The sequence below is a fragment of the Poecilia latipinna genome, unplaced genomic scaffold (assembly GCF_001443285.1).
Source record: "Poecilia latipinna isolate Pla-1442-1.1 unplaced genomic scaffold, P_latipinna-1.0 Scaffold1690, whole genome shotgun sequence".
NCBI classification, from domain to species: domain Eukaryota; kingdom Metazoa; phylum Chordata; class Actinopteri; order Cyprinodontiformes; family Poeciliidae; genus Poecilia; species Poecilia latipinna.
The window spans coordinates 1-15299 of NW_015114306.1; the positions used below are offsets into that span (position 1 = coordinate 1).

General features: G+C 35.3%; 2 protein-coding genes across 2 annotated transcripts; one reads left to right on the forward strand and one right to left on the reverse strand.

The window, feature by feature from the left end:
• Window positions 1-406: 406 nt before the first annotated feature.
• LOC106964555 (myomesin-2-like) lies at window positions 407-4914 on the reverse strand (the record flags this gene model as incomplete). The annotated part of the gene is made up of 5 exons (XM_015060146.1): window positions 4805-4914; window positions 2051-2151; window positions 1032-1089; window positions 666-820; window positions 407-522 (listed from the first exon to the last, which is right to left on the reverse strand). Coding segments are annotated over exons 2-5 (409 nt in total), but the record flags the coding sequence as incomplete, so codon positions are not given.
• Window positions 4915-6501: 1587 nt separating this feature from the next.
• LOC106964558 (ribonuclease T2-like) lies at window positions 6502-14358 on the forward strand. The gene is made up of 10 exons (XM_015060149.1): window positions 6502-6678; window positions 8341-8418; window positions 8578-8632; window positions 9850-9899; window positions 10191-10248; window positions 10467-10531; window positions 12274-12387; window positions 12614-12659; window positions 12737-12811; window positions 12945-14358. The coding sequence occupies exons 1-10, from the start codon at window positions 6665-6667 to the stop codon at window positions 13125-13127; spliced, it is 738 nt and encodes a 245-aa protein (XP_014915635.1). The 5' UTR covers window positions 6502-6664; the 3' UTR covers window positions 13128-14358.
• The last annotated feature ends 941 nt before the right edge of the window (window positions 14359-15299 follow it).

Genomic DNA, 15299 nt, shown 5'->3' on the forward strand with positions numbered 1-15299 from the left:
TTTTTTTTCTCATCTGCTCTTGGATTTATTTACATGGGCATAAGCTTTTTGATATGTTTCTTCTTCACTTCATGCTGCTAAACATGCCCTATTAAAATTTATTTATTAAATACATTTGTATGGCAGAGATGAGGTATGGATGTAGCTTGCTAAATTGAACTCATCGCTGCGAAAATAAAATGTGGTCAATCCTAGTTCAATACTAATTTATAAAGTGGGGTGATTACATTCTCACATAGGGGTAGATTTCAAGGCTCCAGGAAATTATGTTCAAAAGAAAAATGTTTGGAAATTCAGATGAAATGAGCTTACGCAGTCATCTAAGACATAAGGCAATAATAAAACTCATCAGGACAATCGTGGAAAATAAAATTTCAGGAGAGAAAAAACTGATGACCAAATAGACAGATAGCTATTTTGTTGAACTTACTATACCTTGGGATCAACAGAGAGTGGCTCCCACCTCTGGCTTCAACCAGATACTTTCCAGAGGACAAGTCCAGGATCACGCCATCTTTATACCTTAAGTGAAGAAAAGATATGTAGCTACAGTGAGGCCTGTGTATGTTTATTGATTAATACCTTGAAGTATGTTTTTGCAAATGGATTTGTAAAGGATTATAGTGATACTGATTAAGACAAAAAAAAACATATTCATGTATTACCATTTCACAACTGGCATGGGGTAGCCTTCAACAGTACAGAAGAGTTTGATCGGAGTGTTTTCAAACACAGTATGGGATCTGAGTCTGACGAAGAACTCTGGTCCCCTGATCATAGGTTCTTCGCGCACATATTTTTCTCCCAACTTTGTTCTTACCTAAACAAAAAACATAGAATCCTAATAAATACACAGGTGAGGAATACCCACCTCCTTGTCTTGCTCTTGTAATTAATTATTGAATCTTTATTCTGACTATGCTGCACTGACATTTATAAAGTTACAGCATGTTGATAAGAGGTCAAGCAGTTTATTAGCTAGTTTACTGTATGTGTTTAAGGGGAAATGAAATTGATTCAATAAATCTTACCACTTCCTGAATTCGAGCTTGTGTTTTGTACTCATATCTTTCTTCAGAGGCCTTGGAGCTGAACATAAACAATATGCAAGTTTTATTAACATACATTTAAAATTACACTGATTTTGTCACAATACTATTTTTAAAATCAATTGATTCTTTTCAGGACACTGGACATTGAGGACATTCACAACAGGTCTGTTTGCATTAGTATTAGTCAAAACCAAAAAATATTAAAAGCTTCAAAAGGGTCTGCATAGTGCAGAGTAATCCTTAATTCTTCTATTTTATTTTTTTAAATATACAGAGTATTTCTATTTTTTTAAACTAAGACACATTGATTCTTCAGCTTTAGGTAAATTATTCTGAATCTTACAAACTTTTGCACTAATATAGTCATGTCTGAAACATAAACTATTTATCTCTAGCCAAGCTTCTCAGAAGACTTGCATCAGCAAATTAGTGACTGATTATGTGACTGATTTAATGCTTGAATAGTCTTTCTAAATTAGTTTATCTCTCAGTGCTGTTTTAACAATGTTGTATGTTTTGTGGTTGATGGACAGTTAATTCTGTGTTTATGAGAATAGGGTGTAAAACTCTGATGCCATAATGTATTTTCATTGAAAAATAATGTGTTGTTAAAATAATAATTAAAAAAATGTTCTGTCTTTCTATTTTTCTATGGATCCAATTTTTGGCTTATTTGACCTTTGTTCTATAGCATAGGTCAATATATGCACAAAAAGGAGTTACATCAAAAAATACTTTATTATTAAGACAATGGTTACTTAGAATTTTGAGAACTATACATTCAACAGAAAAAGTTGTTGAAACTCAAATCAACTTGCCAGTTGTCAATCTGATGTTCATGTTATTATATTTATCAAGATAACATCAAACATAACTGAATCAGTACGTTATGTTAAAGTAAAGTCAAAACGATGCTGCTTTAGTTATAATATTCATATTAAAAAGCAGGATAGATATATTAAGACCTGTTTATGATTGTTAGCATGTGTCAGCTGTACCTGCTGTATTCTTTGACCACATATTGGCTCTCTTTGTGGTGGTATTGGTGGTCATATATTCGTTTCAGACGTGCTGACATGGTGGCGCTGTAGACACTGACCTGTTAGGTGAGTAATGAAATGTCGAGAGAGATCAAAATAAAGTACAACAGCATAATGAGACCATCTCACAGATACAGCTATGAACTTTCAAAGATAATTGATGAGGTTCTATAATATCAGACGATACAAAATGTTATTACATGGAGTACAACTTCAAGGAGAAAAAAAAAATAGGGAGAGAATGCTTAGAATTTTTTTTATTTGTCGTTATAGTTTTTCCAAAGAAAATGTCCCCAAATTCAACTGATTAACTGCTTTTTCAGCATTTTTCAATGGCAAGTCATGTCGAGCCCTAAAACCATACAGAAAAATCACTTTTTAAATATGATGAAGCGACTATACTTATCCACTTTGAGGCACTTTATTGTTATTAGAAATCAGAACTTTCAAGCAACAAGAAAACAAACTGGAACTCAAAATGGTCCCTCAAGAAATGTGGAAGTTTATGACAAGCCTGACATCATAATCCCGTATGATCGCTTAACATATAGAAGGATCTTAATTATCTTTGAAAAAATAAATTAGCAAGTTCCAAGGGTTTTATGATTCAAACATAGTTAAGTTGGTTGTTGCTTTCTCTAAAGTCGTATTTACCTGAATTTGATAGAAATGACCCAAAATTGTGAAGATTGAAACCTGTCAAGGACTAAAATTATGATTTTCCACCTGTACAATAATTGCATCTTTGTTTTTTACGGTATGACTATTTATTGCTCTTTTTTTTTTCCACATGTGTAACTAAAACTTCAAAGGAATTATCAATTGTGAGGAGGCATTTCACTTTCTTACAGAAAGGAAAAAACAAAATCAAGCCAGCAACAACTGAATAGCAAACAGTTCACAGTGATGGCTCTGTGTCGGTAAAGCTTATCATTTATACACACACCAAATTATTTATTATCCTTCTACAAATAGAAAAGCCTTTGAATAATTTGAACACATGGACTTTGAAACAATCCGGCACATCTCAACACACTCACAAACACTATCAGCTTGTTGGTTACTGTCAGAAGTGACACTAGGATTTAGACACAGGCAATAAAAGACACACATGTAAAGAGATACCATAAACAAAAGGCATGACCTTGAACCACTGTTAGACAACAGGATGCACCAAATTGTGTCTAATCAAAACATATAGCTTTAATTTTAGTTCTTCCAATGATAATAAATTTACCCTCCTGTTCGGAATCCTAATAATAATTTAATGAAGCTGAAAGTTGGAAAGAGATGAATATTGTCATACGTTATAAATCATGCATGTGATGTGAAAATAATGTTTTTATTGACCAGTAAAATTAGTCAACACTAGCTTCTTTTTATTCAATTTGTTTTAGAACATTTATTTTAGCACAACCATCAAAACAGAAGCATCAGTTCACTTCATGTTTGGTTCACTTCCCCTTACTGACCACAGCGACCAGAGAGAAGTTCAGAGGAAATCTGAAGCGATTCCTTCCCCGTTCCTTAACCTTAGGCTGATGGGGAATGAAACGTGTTGCACCATAACCCTGTTCCCATACCTTTGGGATGCACTCGGCAGCTTCAGTGTCATCTGTCATATCAATAAACCCAAATTCAGCTTACTGCTAATGCCTCAAATCTGCCAGTCAAGCATACAATGTTACCATATCATTCCCAATCTGTTTGTCTGTAACTTTAAACACAGGTTGGTATCAACTATAAAAGCAAAAAAGTTTCTGTTAAAATGGATTTATACACATGCTTAACTTTTTGCTCTTTGAATTCCAGACAAAAAGGTAAGAACCAAGAATGGTAAAAGGATTTGGTGACATTGGGAGACTCAGCAAATTCCCAAAATAAATTTATTCACAGCAGGACATTTAGAGCATCCTCTCCAGCAGCAATTTGAAGCAGCACCAATAAAATCCAGGCAAACATGACTAATTTCTTGTGTGCAAATAACAGCTGTTTGCATTACATAGCAGATTTCAGGCAAGCAACAATTTTTGTGTCTGAAGGTAAAGGAAACATGAACATTAAGTTTTCTTTGCAAGATACTCTCTTGTTCCATAAATTCTGCACCTCTGTAAGTCCAGCCTATACTGTAACAGCCAAGAAAATCCATTTGTAACTGTAAACCTCCAGTACTCTCAGCCATAACCATACAAAGCAACATGATGTAATTCCACTACAAAATCTTATCTTAGAAATCAAAATCTTAGAGGTAAGGTGCAATTATCAAAGCAAAATGTCTATTTTTCGTCATTTTAGATACTTGACGTTCCCATGAACAACATATTTAGTTCATAAACAGATATTGATGGCCAATATAGCTGTCCATATTGTGTTTACCTTGACTAATCTGGGTACCAACAATAAATGCATAGACATTCTGTACTTCTCAGATGACCAAACATACAGTCTGTCCAAGAAATGAAAGACAGAGTGTCTACATTAGTCCTCCGTTGCTCATTTATTCCACTTGTAAAACCCGTATTCTTTCATTCATCACTTTGAAGTATCATTAGCAGCAGTAAAGGATCATGAAACATCTTCTGGCTGTGCTCTCTTTAGTCCCACCTCACTGATCCCACCTGCTGCTAATGGGTTTGAAATGAAGATGGGTTATAAAGCTAACAATACAGAAGAGGTAAGAGCTGAAGCATAGTTTAAACATTTTTTACTTACCACTGAAGATTTTCTTTTCAGCGACTTCGGTTATCAGCCTGAATCCACAGGGAGTCAGCCTAAACCAAGTTCTGCACAAGGCCAAGAGAACCACCGCCCGACTCCAGCTGCCCCCCACCAACCTCTCCCCGAGGCCTTATAAGGAGAGAGAACTGCCTATATATAACTAGTATCCTTCAAGACATAGCCACTAAAATCAGTAAGCTATTTCATTAGCAGAAATTATTATTTTTTTATTTCTGCAATAATGCTATTCAAGACGTAATGAGATTCAAGTTGGGCTACCAAGCATAACAATTACATCAGATAAAGCATAAAATTTCACCACTTTATGCGAAATGAATATAAAACATTTGCAAATTATTCAAATTTAAGTTGACATCTCTTTAATGTAGAGCTTTGAATCTAGCTGCACACTGCATCAAACTCTTGCGCTTAGAATTTTCTCCATCTGCATTAAAGAACATCTTGAGAAGCTGCGTCGCATGCTGAACTTTGGCCACGGCCTATTTATAAAACTAGCTACAGTTACAACCTGACTATTCCTGACATCGAGAAGGAGCTGTTAAACAGATTGCACGTCTGAGACAAAATCATGTGAGGCGACAACATGGGATAACATTCGGCAGCTTTAGAAGGAGTGTGTGATGTCTGAATGACGTAGACAAATGGACGTGTGCCCAACAGGAAACCAATATAGCTGATAACAGGCCAGAGTTTTACAATTACAGCAAAGTATTGACTTTTTCAGTAAAGAAATTACAGGAAACTTAAAATACAGATGGATTTTTATTTAACAAATTTAAATGATCTTACCCATGGCATCTAATCTTTGCTATTTAAAATATAGGGCAGCAAAAATAAAACACTTAACTGCTGTGTTACACACTAAAGTTGGACTTATTTGAAAGGGCTTTGCAAAATTATGCCCACTAAAATCATTAAGAAATATCAAAAGCCATTTATTAATTTTATTCTATTCTCACCCAAATAAATTTTCCCATTTAAAGAATAATAAATAATTATGTAATTAATCTCATTACATCTTAATTTGTAATTAATTATGAATTTAATGATGGCACTTGACTTAATGTAATGTTTTTGATTGTTGATTCAATGTTGCATGACTGTGTTTTTGTGTTTGTGATGATGTAAAAGCACTTTGAAATGCCTTGCTGCTGAAATGTGGTATACAAATAACATTTGATTTGATACAAAATAGAATTTTTTAAATTATTTTATAGTTTGTAAACATGCTTTTTTGGGTCGATTTCTGTTAGACCTCTGTTGATCCAAATTTGTTAATATCAAAATATAAGTTTAGAGCATACTATACCCGGAATATGATATATATTTCTTTTTTAACTTTATATCTTTAATAGATTTTTTTTAGTGGAAACGTAGTTTGTTTTCAACTTCACTTAATTGGTGTTTTCTCATATTGCCATCTGCCATAATACATACGTGCACTATTTATCCATATTTATTAAGGTAAATTTGTTATTTAAACAAATATTCTACAAAGAACTGTTTTTTTTGTTTGTTTGTTTTTTAATTCAGCGAATCTATCCAGACCTGGATTGAAAACGTCGTTGGTAGGCGTTGTTCGGAGGAGCAAACGGGTCACGGCTTATACTAAACCAAGCAGCCCAAGCATCGGCTCTACGCAGAGACGTAATGACGCAAGATGTGTTTACGACATGATGCTTATGATTGGCTGATCCAACAAAGCCGGTAGTTCAGTGCTGTTCGACGTAAACAAAACTGTTCGTTGGTAAACCACTATATAAAACGTGACCTAGTTAAGCCGAGATATCAAGAAGGAAGGACTCATTCAAGTGTTATACTGTCTGATGTTCCATGTCTGCAACAAGGTCAGTGAAGTTTGTCAAAATTATTTTTCTCTTCTAAATTAAGCCCTGTCTTTTAGAATGATTAAGAGATCGTCGTGTTGTTTTTGAGTTAGTCTGGAATATGCATTTAGTTGATATTTCTTTACAGCCCTTGTGCTCATTGCGTCAGTCTGGTCCAAACATTTTTACAAAAGATCCCCCAGACAGTTTCATGAACAGTCATTGTTTATGCAGTGTTAAAGTGTTGAAAAGTATATAACGCACAGTGTGTAGGAGCTTTAAATTTGAGTATAATTTTATTTTGCGTTTAGTGTAAAATCAAAAAGGGCGTCTTCCTCATTGGCGTCCTTAGGCAGTGATGTCGTAAGTTTATGGGTATTTCATGTCTTTGTCAACTAGACTGAAAAAAAGTAGCTGCAAGTTCTCGTTAGATTTCTGTGAGCTGACGGAAAGGTTTGAGTCATTTACTGCTTAGCTAAGCAGAGCTACACCTACTGTTGGTATGTTGAGATTGAGGAGCCCACTGGCTCTGACTTAATCCTTATAACCTTAAGTTGTCCAGTTCAACTCTTTCATTTTAATCTGTGTGTGATGCTGTGTCTATGTAGTGTTTCTGCATTATTTTATGGAGAATAATTGTCAAAAACTTATGAAATAATGACAAACATGGACATTTCATTGTAATAGGATGTACAGTTTTACATGTAATACCTTTTGCCTTATTAGATTTGTACTGAACTGGTGTTCCTGGCAAGAAACATTAGTGTTACAACACCATCCTACTTGAATATTTGAGATTTAATGTATTTATCATTGAATGCCATGTAACTCAAGCTGTGTTCTCACAATAATATATTTTAGTTACACTGGTCCAGCTTCCTCACTACACATATTGTTGCTGCCTCCAAGGTGGGAACAATACCACTTATCCTAATTTTACATGACTTTGCTTCATATTAGTGGTGCATCTCAATTGAATCACAATGTGCTTCTCTGTTCATGAAACCTCTGAAAGTCATATTTTTGTGCAGTTTGTACACTTAAATTTGTGAAATAAACAAATAAATTGGGCTGTGTTATCATCTTTTATCCTGGTAATGTCTCTCAGCACCTTCCACTTACCAAAGCTGTTAGGCTGTCATACTGAATTGTAGGGTTACCTTAAGAAAAGCATTTTCCTTACTGTTAGAGACAACCTCAAACAAGTGTTTGAAGATGTTGAACCCATACAATCTCTATGGGTGATATTATTAAATAGCCTAAAAATATTTATGTGAGTTAGCGTTTACATGGTTTTATCTTTACGAGATTTTAAGTTAGAAAATCTGAACACAAGATCATAACGTAATTCTAACTTTTGCTTTATTTGTGTTCAATCTTTGTAAAAAAACGGTTATACCAGAAAATGGGAACTGAGCTGAAATCCCACTTACGTAAACAAGATGGACTAAGTTCCTGTTTATAAGTGTATTCCAGTTATGCTCTGTCCTTTCGGCTAGGATTTGTGTTATATGTGTACCTAAGGAGACAGTTTCTTCTAAACAAATTGTCTAATGAGATTCAAAGTTATTTCTTCAGAGACTACATGGAATATTTTGAAAAGTGTATAACTTTTTTGTGTTGGTGTGGTTTTAATTTTTCAGGACTCATATGTATTGAGTTTAATTTCCCATTTTGTTGCAGGTCAGCCATGAGACTCCACTTCCCTCTTCTTGTCTGCCTGGCAGCAGCTATGTCCTCTGCTGTCATTACTTCACCAATGTAAGAACAAACAGATAAGAAATGATTAATTGTGCTCATCTGTCACTATTTTTGTTACTTTCTGTTCACATTTGCAGTAACTGTTTCTCAATAAATGTGAGCTGTGATCATTTGAACTTAATCATATTGGAAAGAAGCTTAGAAATGTCTGCATTTCAGCAAGTTATGGACCAAAGTGATCCTGACACAGCAGTGGCCCAAAACCTTCTGTTCTGTGAGTTCCTGTCTGTCTTTATCTATTGACTTAGTTTATTAGCACTTGTCATTTTAAATATAGGATGACAGAGTATGTTCAGTAGTTTTATCATTTATTGACTATGTACAGCATTTGTTTTCTTACTCGTCAACAAGTGGTGCTTCTTTATGACTTTAGGGAAAATGTGTGTCAAATGCAAGACTTACTTTCACTAATAAGACAAATAATATAAAATTAAAACATTTTATTTTTGACTTGGGTGTTTATCTGCTGTAAATTTCAACTATTTGCAACAAATGTCATCTCAAGACACCTTATAAGACAAACATGACTCCTATAGATTTTGACACCCCTAAGTGATTGGGAGGAGCAGAAAAATATGTTTAGACAGAGCAAAACTCCAGTGTGCGAGATATTAATGGAGTCATCAACAATACTTAATTTTAAATTTATCATAATTCTGTATTGTATGTTCTATATCTCCAACTACAGTAAAATAAATATTGTGTTTATGTTGCTTGTATGCTGACCTTTCAATCTAGGATTCATCTCAGCCATTTTTTTTAGTTTGGAGAGGATTTCATTCACTGTCACTTAAAGAGGAGTATGATCAATAAACTAAAGTCATGGGTAGAGTTAATGCTGTTTTCAAGCGAGTCTTTCGCATCGTTGTGTTAAACAATGGCGCCCACTGATCCGTTTGGGGAAATCTAATCCAGGTGTTTTCCTTATAACACCATGTGATACAAAACCACAAGACTACTTGTCAGCAGTGCGGTTTAACATTGTTCACATGCAAGTTACAGCATGACTGGCACGTCTCATTTTTAGGCTTATTGGTGGCACTTTTTCTGCTTATTGTGCAGTTAGGTTTTATATTATGTTGTGATTGCGTCTAGTGATAAAATCGGACACAAACCTAAGCAAATTTGATATGTCAGCAGCGGTGTACTTGGTGTGAATCTTGATCAGTTTCACATTGTGCTTTTGAGTTCAAGAGGAACGGTGTTTAGTGCTGTTTAGCTGGGCCTTGCAGAGATTTATGTTGCTGCAGTGCATAGGATGACATTTGTTGATAAATATACATCACACAGGAATATGTGCAATCCAGTTTAATTTCTTATTCTTGATTCAGTGAAAGTCATTAGTTACAAATACAGTATAATGATTTAGCTCTTACCGGAGCACACAGTAAAAAAAACATCAAATATTAATATTTGTTTATCACATTTCAGACGGAGCATTGCCAACTCAACATTAGTTACTGGACACTGCATGGACTGTGGTAAGAGTCTGGATTTTAGTCTTTAATATCACTCTCATGTGTTCTTGACAAGTCCTTTTACCTTTGGGAGATGAGATATAAACAATCATGCAGCCTGTGTTTTCCACTCTAACAAAGCTCCCCAGTTTGAAACAATATCTCATACAAGCAATACAGATGTAAAGGTATATGTTTTTATATAGATTTAGATTCATAGATACAGGTGTCATTAAAAGGAAACCCCTGAAAAATATCTCTATTTTGCTAAGTTTGTATGTAATTTTTTTTCTCTGTAATCTCTCTGTGTTTCAGGCCTGATAAAGGGGAATTCTGTAATTCTTCCTGGCATTTCAACGCCACTGAAATAGAGGTATAGCACTTCTCCAGTCAGTCTTTCTAACACTACACATGTACAGAACTATGATAACCCAGAAATAAAACATTTCCTTTGACTATTAAGATATTGGTTGTGTAATACTGAAGCTATTTTGAAAAGGTGAACAAATTTATATTTTACTCCCTTTGCGACTCAAAATGAACCTTATTTTAATGTATAAAGTAAATCTTTTTTGGTGTGTTTTTTCTCAGGACTTGATCCCAGACATGAAGAAGGTTTGGCCAGACCTGCTTAATCCTTCTTCTTTTCACTTCTGGTATGTCTCATCCTTTAAGTCAGCATGTTTTTTTTGTTTGTTTTGTTTTTATGAAAAAGTTGTTTTTGGGGCCTAGTTTTGGTCATAACGTATCAAACTATCATTATGCTAATTTAACACATGTATTCTTTTTATTAGTACTATTAGATCATTACTCATAGAAGTCATTCAAAAATAATAAAAGGGAACATTTCACTGCATTTGTTAACATCTAGATAAATGGTAAATGGACTGAACTCATATAGCGCTTTCACCAATCATTTTTGACCACTCAAAGCGCTTTACACTAGAGTCACATTCATCCATTCGCACTCACAAACGCTCACACATTTATACATCGATATGTCAATAGATCCTTTCAGTTGCTGATTTTAAATCATACCCTAAGTTCTTGAGGTTGTGTTCATTTAATATTGCTTTAATATATAATATTATTATTGCTTTTACATTAGTAAAACTGGGTTATTGGCAGTGGTGTTCCATATCGTCTCATTTATGGTAATACCGGTGAATTTTTTGACACGGTGGAAAAAAATTTATATATCAAATGATGACGTCATTTAACGTAGCCCGACCTGTACAGTGCGAGGCGCTATGTACAGCTTCTTGTAGTCGTTTGACAACCGGCATTAAAATAAAAAGGAAGCTGGTCAGCTGGTTCACAGTCTGGGCTGAACTGAATTTCACAGAATTGGCTGATATATACAAGAAGGGAGAAATATACCGTAGTGTTTTGGTCGCTGCAGCTCCCGTATCCGCCATTACCTTGTTCCGCGGAACTCCTCGCCACACAAACAGAATGAACCGGTCACTGTCAGCATGGCAAAAAAAAACAAAAAAAAAAAAAAACAACTTTCTGAAACACTGAAGTCTTCCTAAATTAATAACTCGAAGCTCAACACAAGGCACAGGACCATCGATATACATGAAACGGAACATTTCCTGTCTGTGTTGACCCGGTTGCGTGCACGCGCAAGGATACCACGGCTGCTCAGGAACATAGAGAAGAAGCTAGCTAGCTTTAGCTAGTCACATCTGCTAAGTCTTGAACATTTAAATAAATCAGTGGAAGCGAGAGTTGAATGTGCTTATTGCTCTGTGTCCCGAATCACAATACTTATAAAAAAAAAAAAAAAAAAAAAATCTTTGCTCACTGTTGGTAAAGCAAACCAAACGGCGCTGCGGGAGGGGTAGAGAGAGGGTGGGGGGAGCTGTAGTTGCGGAACAAAAAAACTAAAAGCCAACACACCGACAGGAAGTCATTACTGCAATGGGGATGTCCGAGACAGGCGGAATAAATGAAATTTCAGTGCCTGATCATTAGGAAGTGAGCACAAGCTTTTGCTTTTTGCATGGATTTTTTTACGAGACATATTTTGGTGTCTGGCATTTGTAAAAATAAGGTTTTATTTATGTAACAAGATTATTAGTTTTGCACATATTTGAATGCTTAAAAAGTATGATGGGGAGACACTTTTTAAAATCTTGTAAAACCGTTTTGTTGATCCACAGCAGTTTGTTTAATTTTTGTATTTACTGCAAACTGGAATTGTGAGATAGATTTGATTTTATGGGATGAAACCAAATTGATAAGAAAAGTGTTTTGATCTTAAAAACTGATCAAAACTGAAGAAAAAGAGATAAATAATGTTGTCTGGTAAAATGTTATAGTATTAACTTTCAGTTGATCTGCATGTTTTAGTTTTTGGTTTATCAGTTAAATGAATTTCCTTTTGCAACAGGAAGTACGAGTGGTCTAAACATGGAACATGTGCAGCAGAAGCTGATTCGCTGAATAGTCAACACAAGTATTTCAGCAAGGCACTGGAATTGTATCAGAAGGTGGATTTGAACAGGTAATGTTGGTTACACATTCTTTCACACACACCTGCATGAACATCCCTGCCTCACATGCAGGCTTTGTCATTTTGAACATTTCTGTATCTATATCTTTGTACCGTGGTGATTTATAGGAATTATGTTTACTCTCCATGTTTGTTGCCCGGTGTTTCACTTATTTCATGTTTCTTTCGGTAAAACTCAACATCAGTTAAAGTGAAGATCTGTAATGTTTTATTGCAGCATGCTGCAGAAGGCTAACATTACCCCCTCTGACAAATACTACACTGTAAGTTTATCTATTGCACTGGATTTATGAAACTACATTCTGTCACAACAGTAATAATATTTCTGTGACTTTTGCAGTTTTCAGATATTGAGCAAGCGATGGAAAACTTCTATGGCGTGAAACCCAAGATCCAATGTTTGCATCCATCAACGGTATAAACAGCTTTTTTTTTTCTTTAAACAATTCAACTTATTTATGTTTCCTTGTTTGTAAAGTTTATGAAACTTGTATTAGACAATAATTATGTTTACTGTTTTTTCTTTTTGTTTCTTTGTTTGTTGACAGAACTCTGAGCCCCAGACTTTGGGACAGATTGAGATCTGTTTTGATGCTGACTTCACTCTGTATGACTGTGAGAAACACTTTGCCACTAATACTCTTTCAAGAGGACAGTGGGACCAAAACAAATCATCTGGACTCAGTGTGTGTTCTCCTGACATACCAGTTTATTACCCACCTGATTCTTAAATGCAAACATGTTCAAACTGGGGAGCTATATCTCCTTTTACCTTTTTATGGACAAAAATAGTTAGTTTTTGTTCGTAAATGGATCGTAATTTAGCATGTACACTAATAAGCAACCCATTTCACCCTGTTTAGTATTCACATTTAACGATTTTGAGTTTCTGTCAGGTTTATAAATATAATTAGTTTCACATTTTGAGGAATGCTTGAATTCAAGTTGGCTTAAACAACAATGCTGTTTGCATATACAGCAACAAATGTAAAACACTCATGGAAACTAAAATGTTCAGTTTAGTACAGTCAGTTTTTGTGTCCTCTTTTCAGAGGAAGCCCCTGATACTGAAAATGTTTTTAAGGATTTATTAGGTTTACTTGATGATAGACTTCAATTGTTTATGAGAATTCGGGTCTGACTGAAGACACTGATAATTACTGATATGTAGGGACACAAAAATATAAAGTTGCGTTTTACCAGCCGCTTTATATTGCTGGATACTGTGGGAAATATAATACTCCATAGTCTGAGCTAATGGGATCATATAGATGTTGAAGAAAAATACCCCAAGCTTAGAGCCTTGAGGTACTCCACATGGGATTTTTGCTTGACCTGATTTATTATCACCAAATGTCACAAAGTAGTTCAAATCTGTCGAAGAGGATCACACTTGTTTTGCACTGCAACAGACAATCTTGCTTACTTTGCCATTCTGTCAGTGAGAATTTTATGATCCCTTGTTTTGAACACCTACATCCAGTAAAACCAAAACAGAGGTTTTGTGATTTGTCGCTATTAAAACGCATCCCATTCAAATTCTGTTCTGTATTTTTTTCTTGTTAGCTGGAATTGTCTTGATTCAGGGCAATTTGCAAGGTTTCACTTTGTCCTGGGTGGGATGAAAATGGCCTTTACTTTAAAGGAAAGTGCCTTACTTTGTAACTTCTTTGTCATTTATTTGACCTTTCTGATGATTGTTCTGCCTTTTTGAATTTTTGCCAAGTATATGAAATGATACTCTAGAATGTTAAATAAACATGGAGCGCCTGTGATGACAGATTTATTCATGAACAGTGATTATTTTTAATCACCTGTTACCTCAGGTTATGTTTATGTGTAGCAAACTGATTATTTGATGTTAAATAATATCTTCTGCTGTCAAATGTCCTAAAATTAGCAACTGCACAATGCTGTAAGTTCTTATTTTTAATATGAATAAATGTATCCTTTTGATTCTCATTGGTGTCATCAACTCTTTTGTTTTATACAATGTTTTTTTTTTTTTTAAATGCATAATGAATAGGAATTTATAAATACAATTTGCTGGGATTACACTGTAAGACAATTTGACAAAATTATGAGACAGGGTGTTAACAGTTTTTTTTCTTTCTTTCTGCAGTGTGATCCAGCATAGATACACTGGTATATTTGAGTCTGTCTGTCTCACAGGCTGTGGGGTATAAATATTAATGTTGTGATCTCCTTACAGAGCCTTAATCCCACTAGGACAAAGACATCAGTCCATAATCCTGAATCTCCGCCCACAGCAGAGCACAGCAGATTGACTGAACACATTTGATTACATTTTCCAATAGTCCTAAAATGCCCCAAAAAACTGTGTACCTGATGTGACCAAAGTGTGACCCAGATTCAGCCAAACATGTGAAAACTGCACTGTGACTTCTGTGTCCTGGACTTTGAAGTGTTTGCGGCCCTGTAGGAGTGTTTTAGGTGAACCTTACAGAAATTTAACCTCAGCTCAGCTGCAGACAGTTAACCCCAGAAGCAGTCCTCATTTGCCCCCCACCAGCTCCCATCAACGTGGTCTGGCTGCCATGTATCACTGCTTCTTTCTGAGGTTATGTAACACAGCAGCCCTGCAAAAGCTGCTGATGTGACAGATTCAAATTCCAACGCAAACGCACACATGCTTAGTGATCAGAACAGATCATGCTGTTCCCCGTGTGACTGCTGGCCTCATTTGTGTCATCATTATTGGCTGCTGTACTCGGCATTTTATGTTGAATTCTAATGCCGCCGTATTTTTGCATGCTGACATGTTGCTGTCTTCGTTATAAAAAATACGCTTTCTAAATCTGCGAGTGCGGATGCTGCAAAGGAGAAAAGGCAGCCAGGGAGAGGTTGCAGGTTTGCACCATGTGACCTCACCAGCTGTTGCT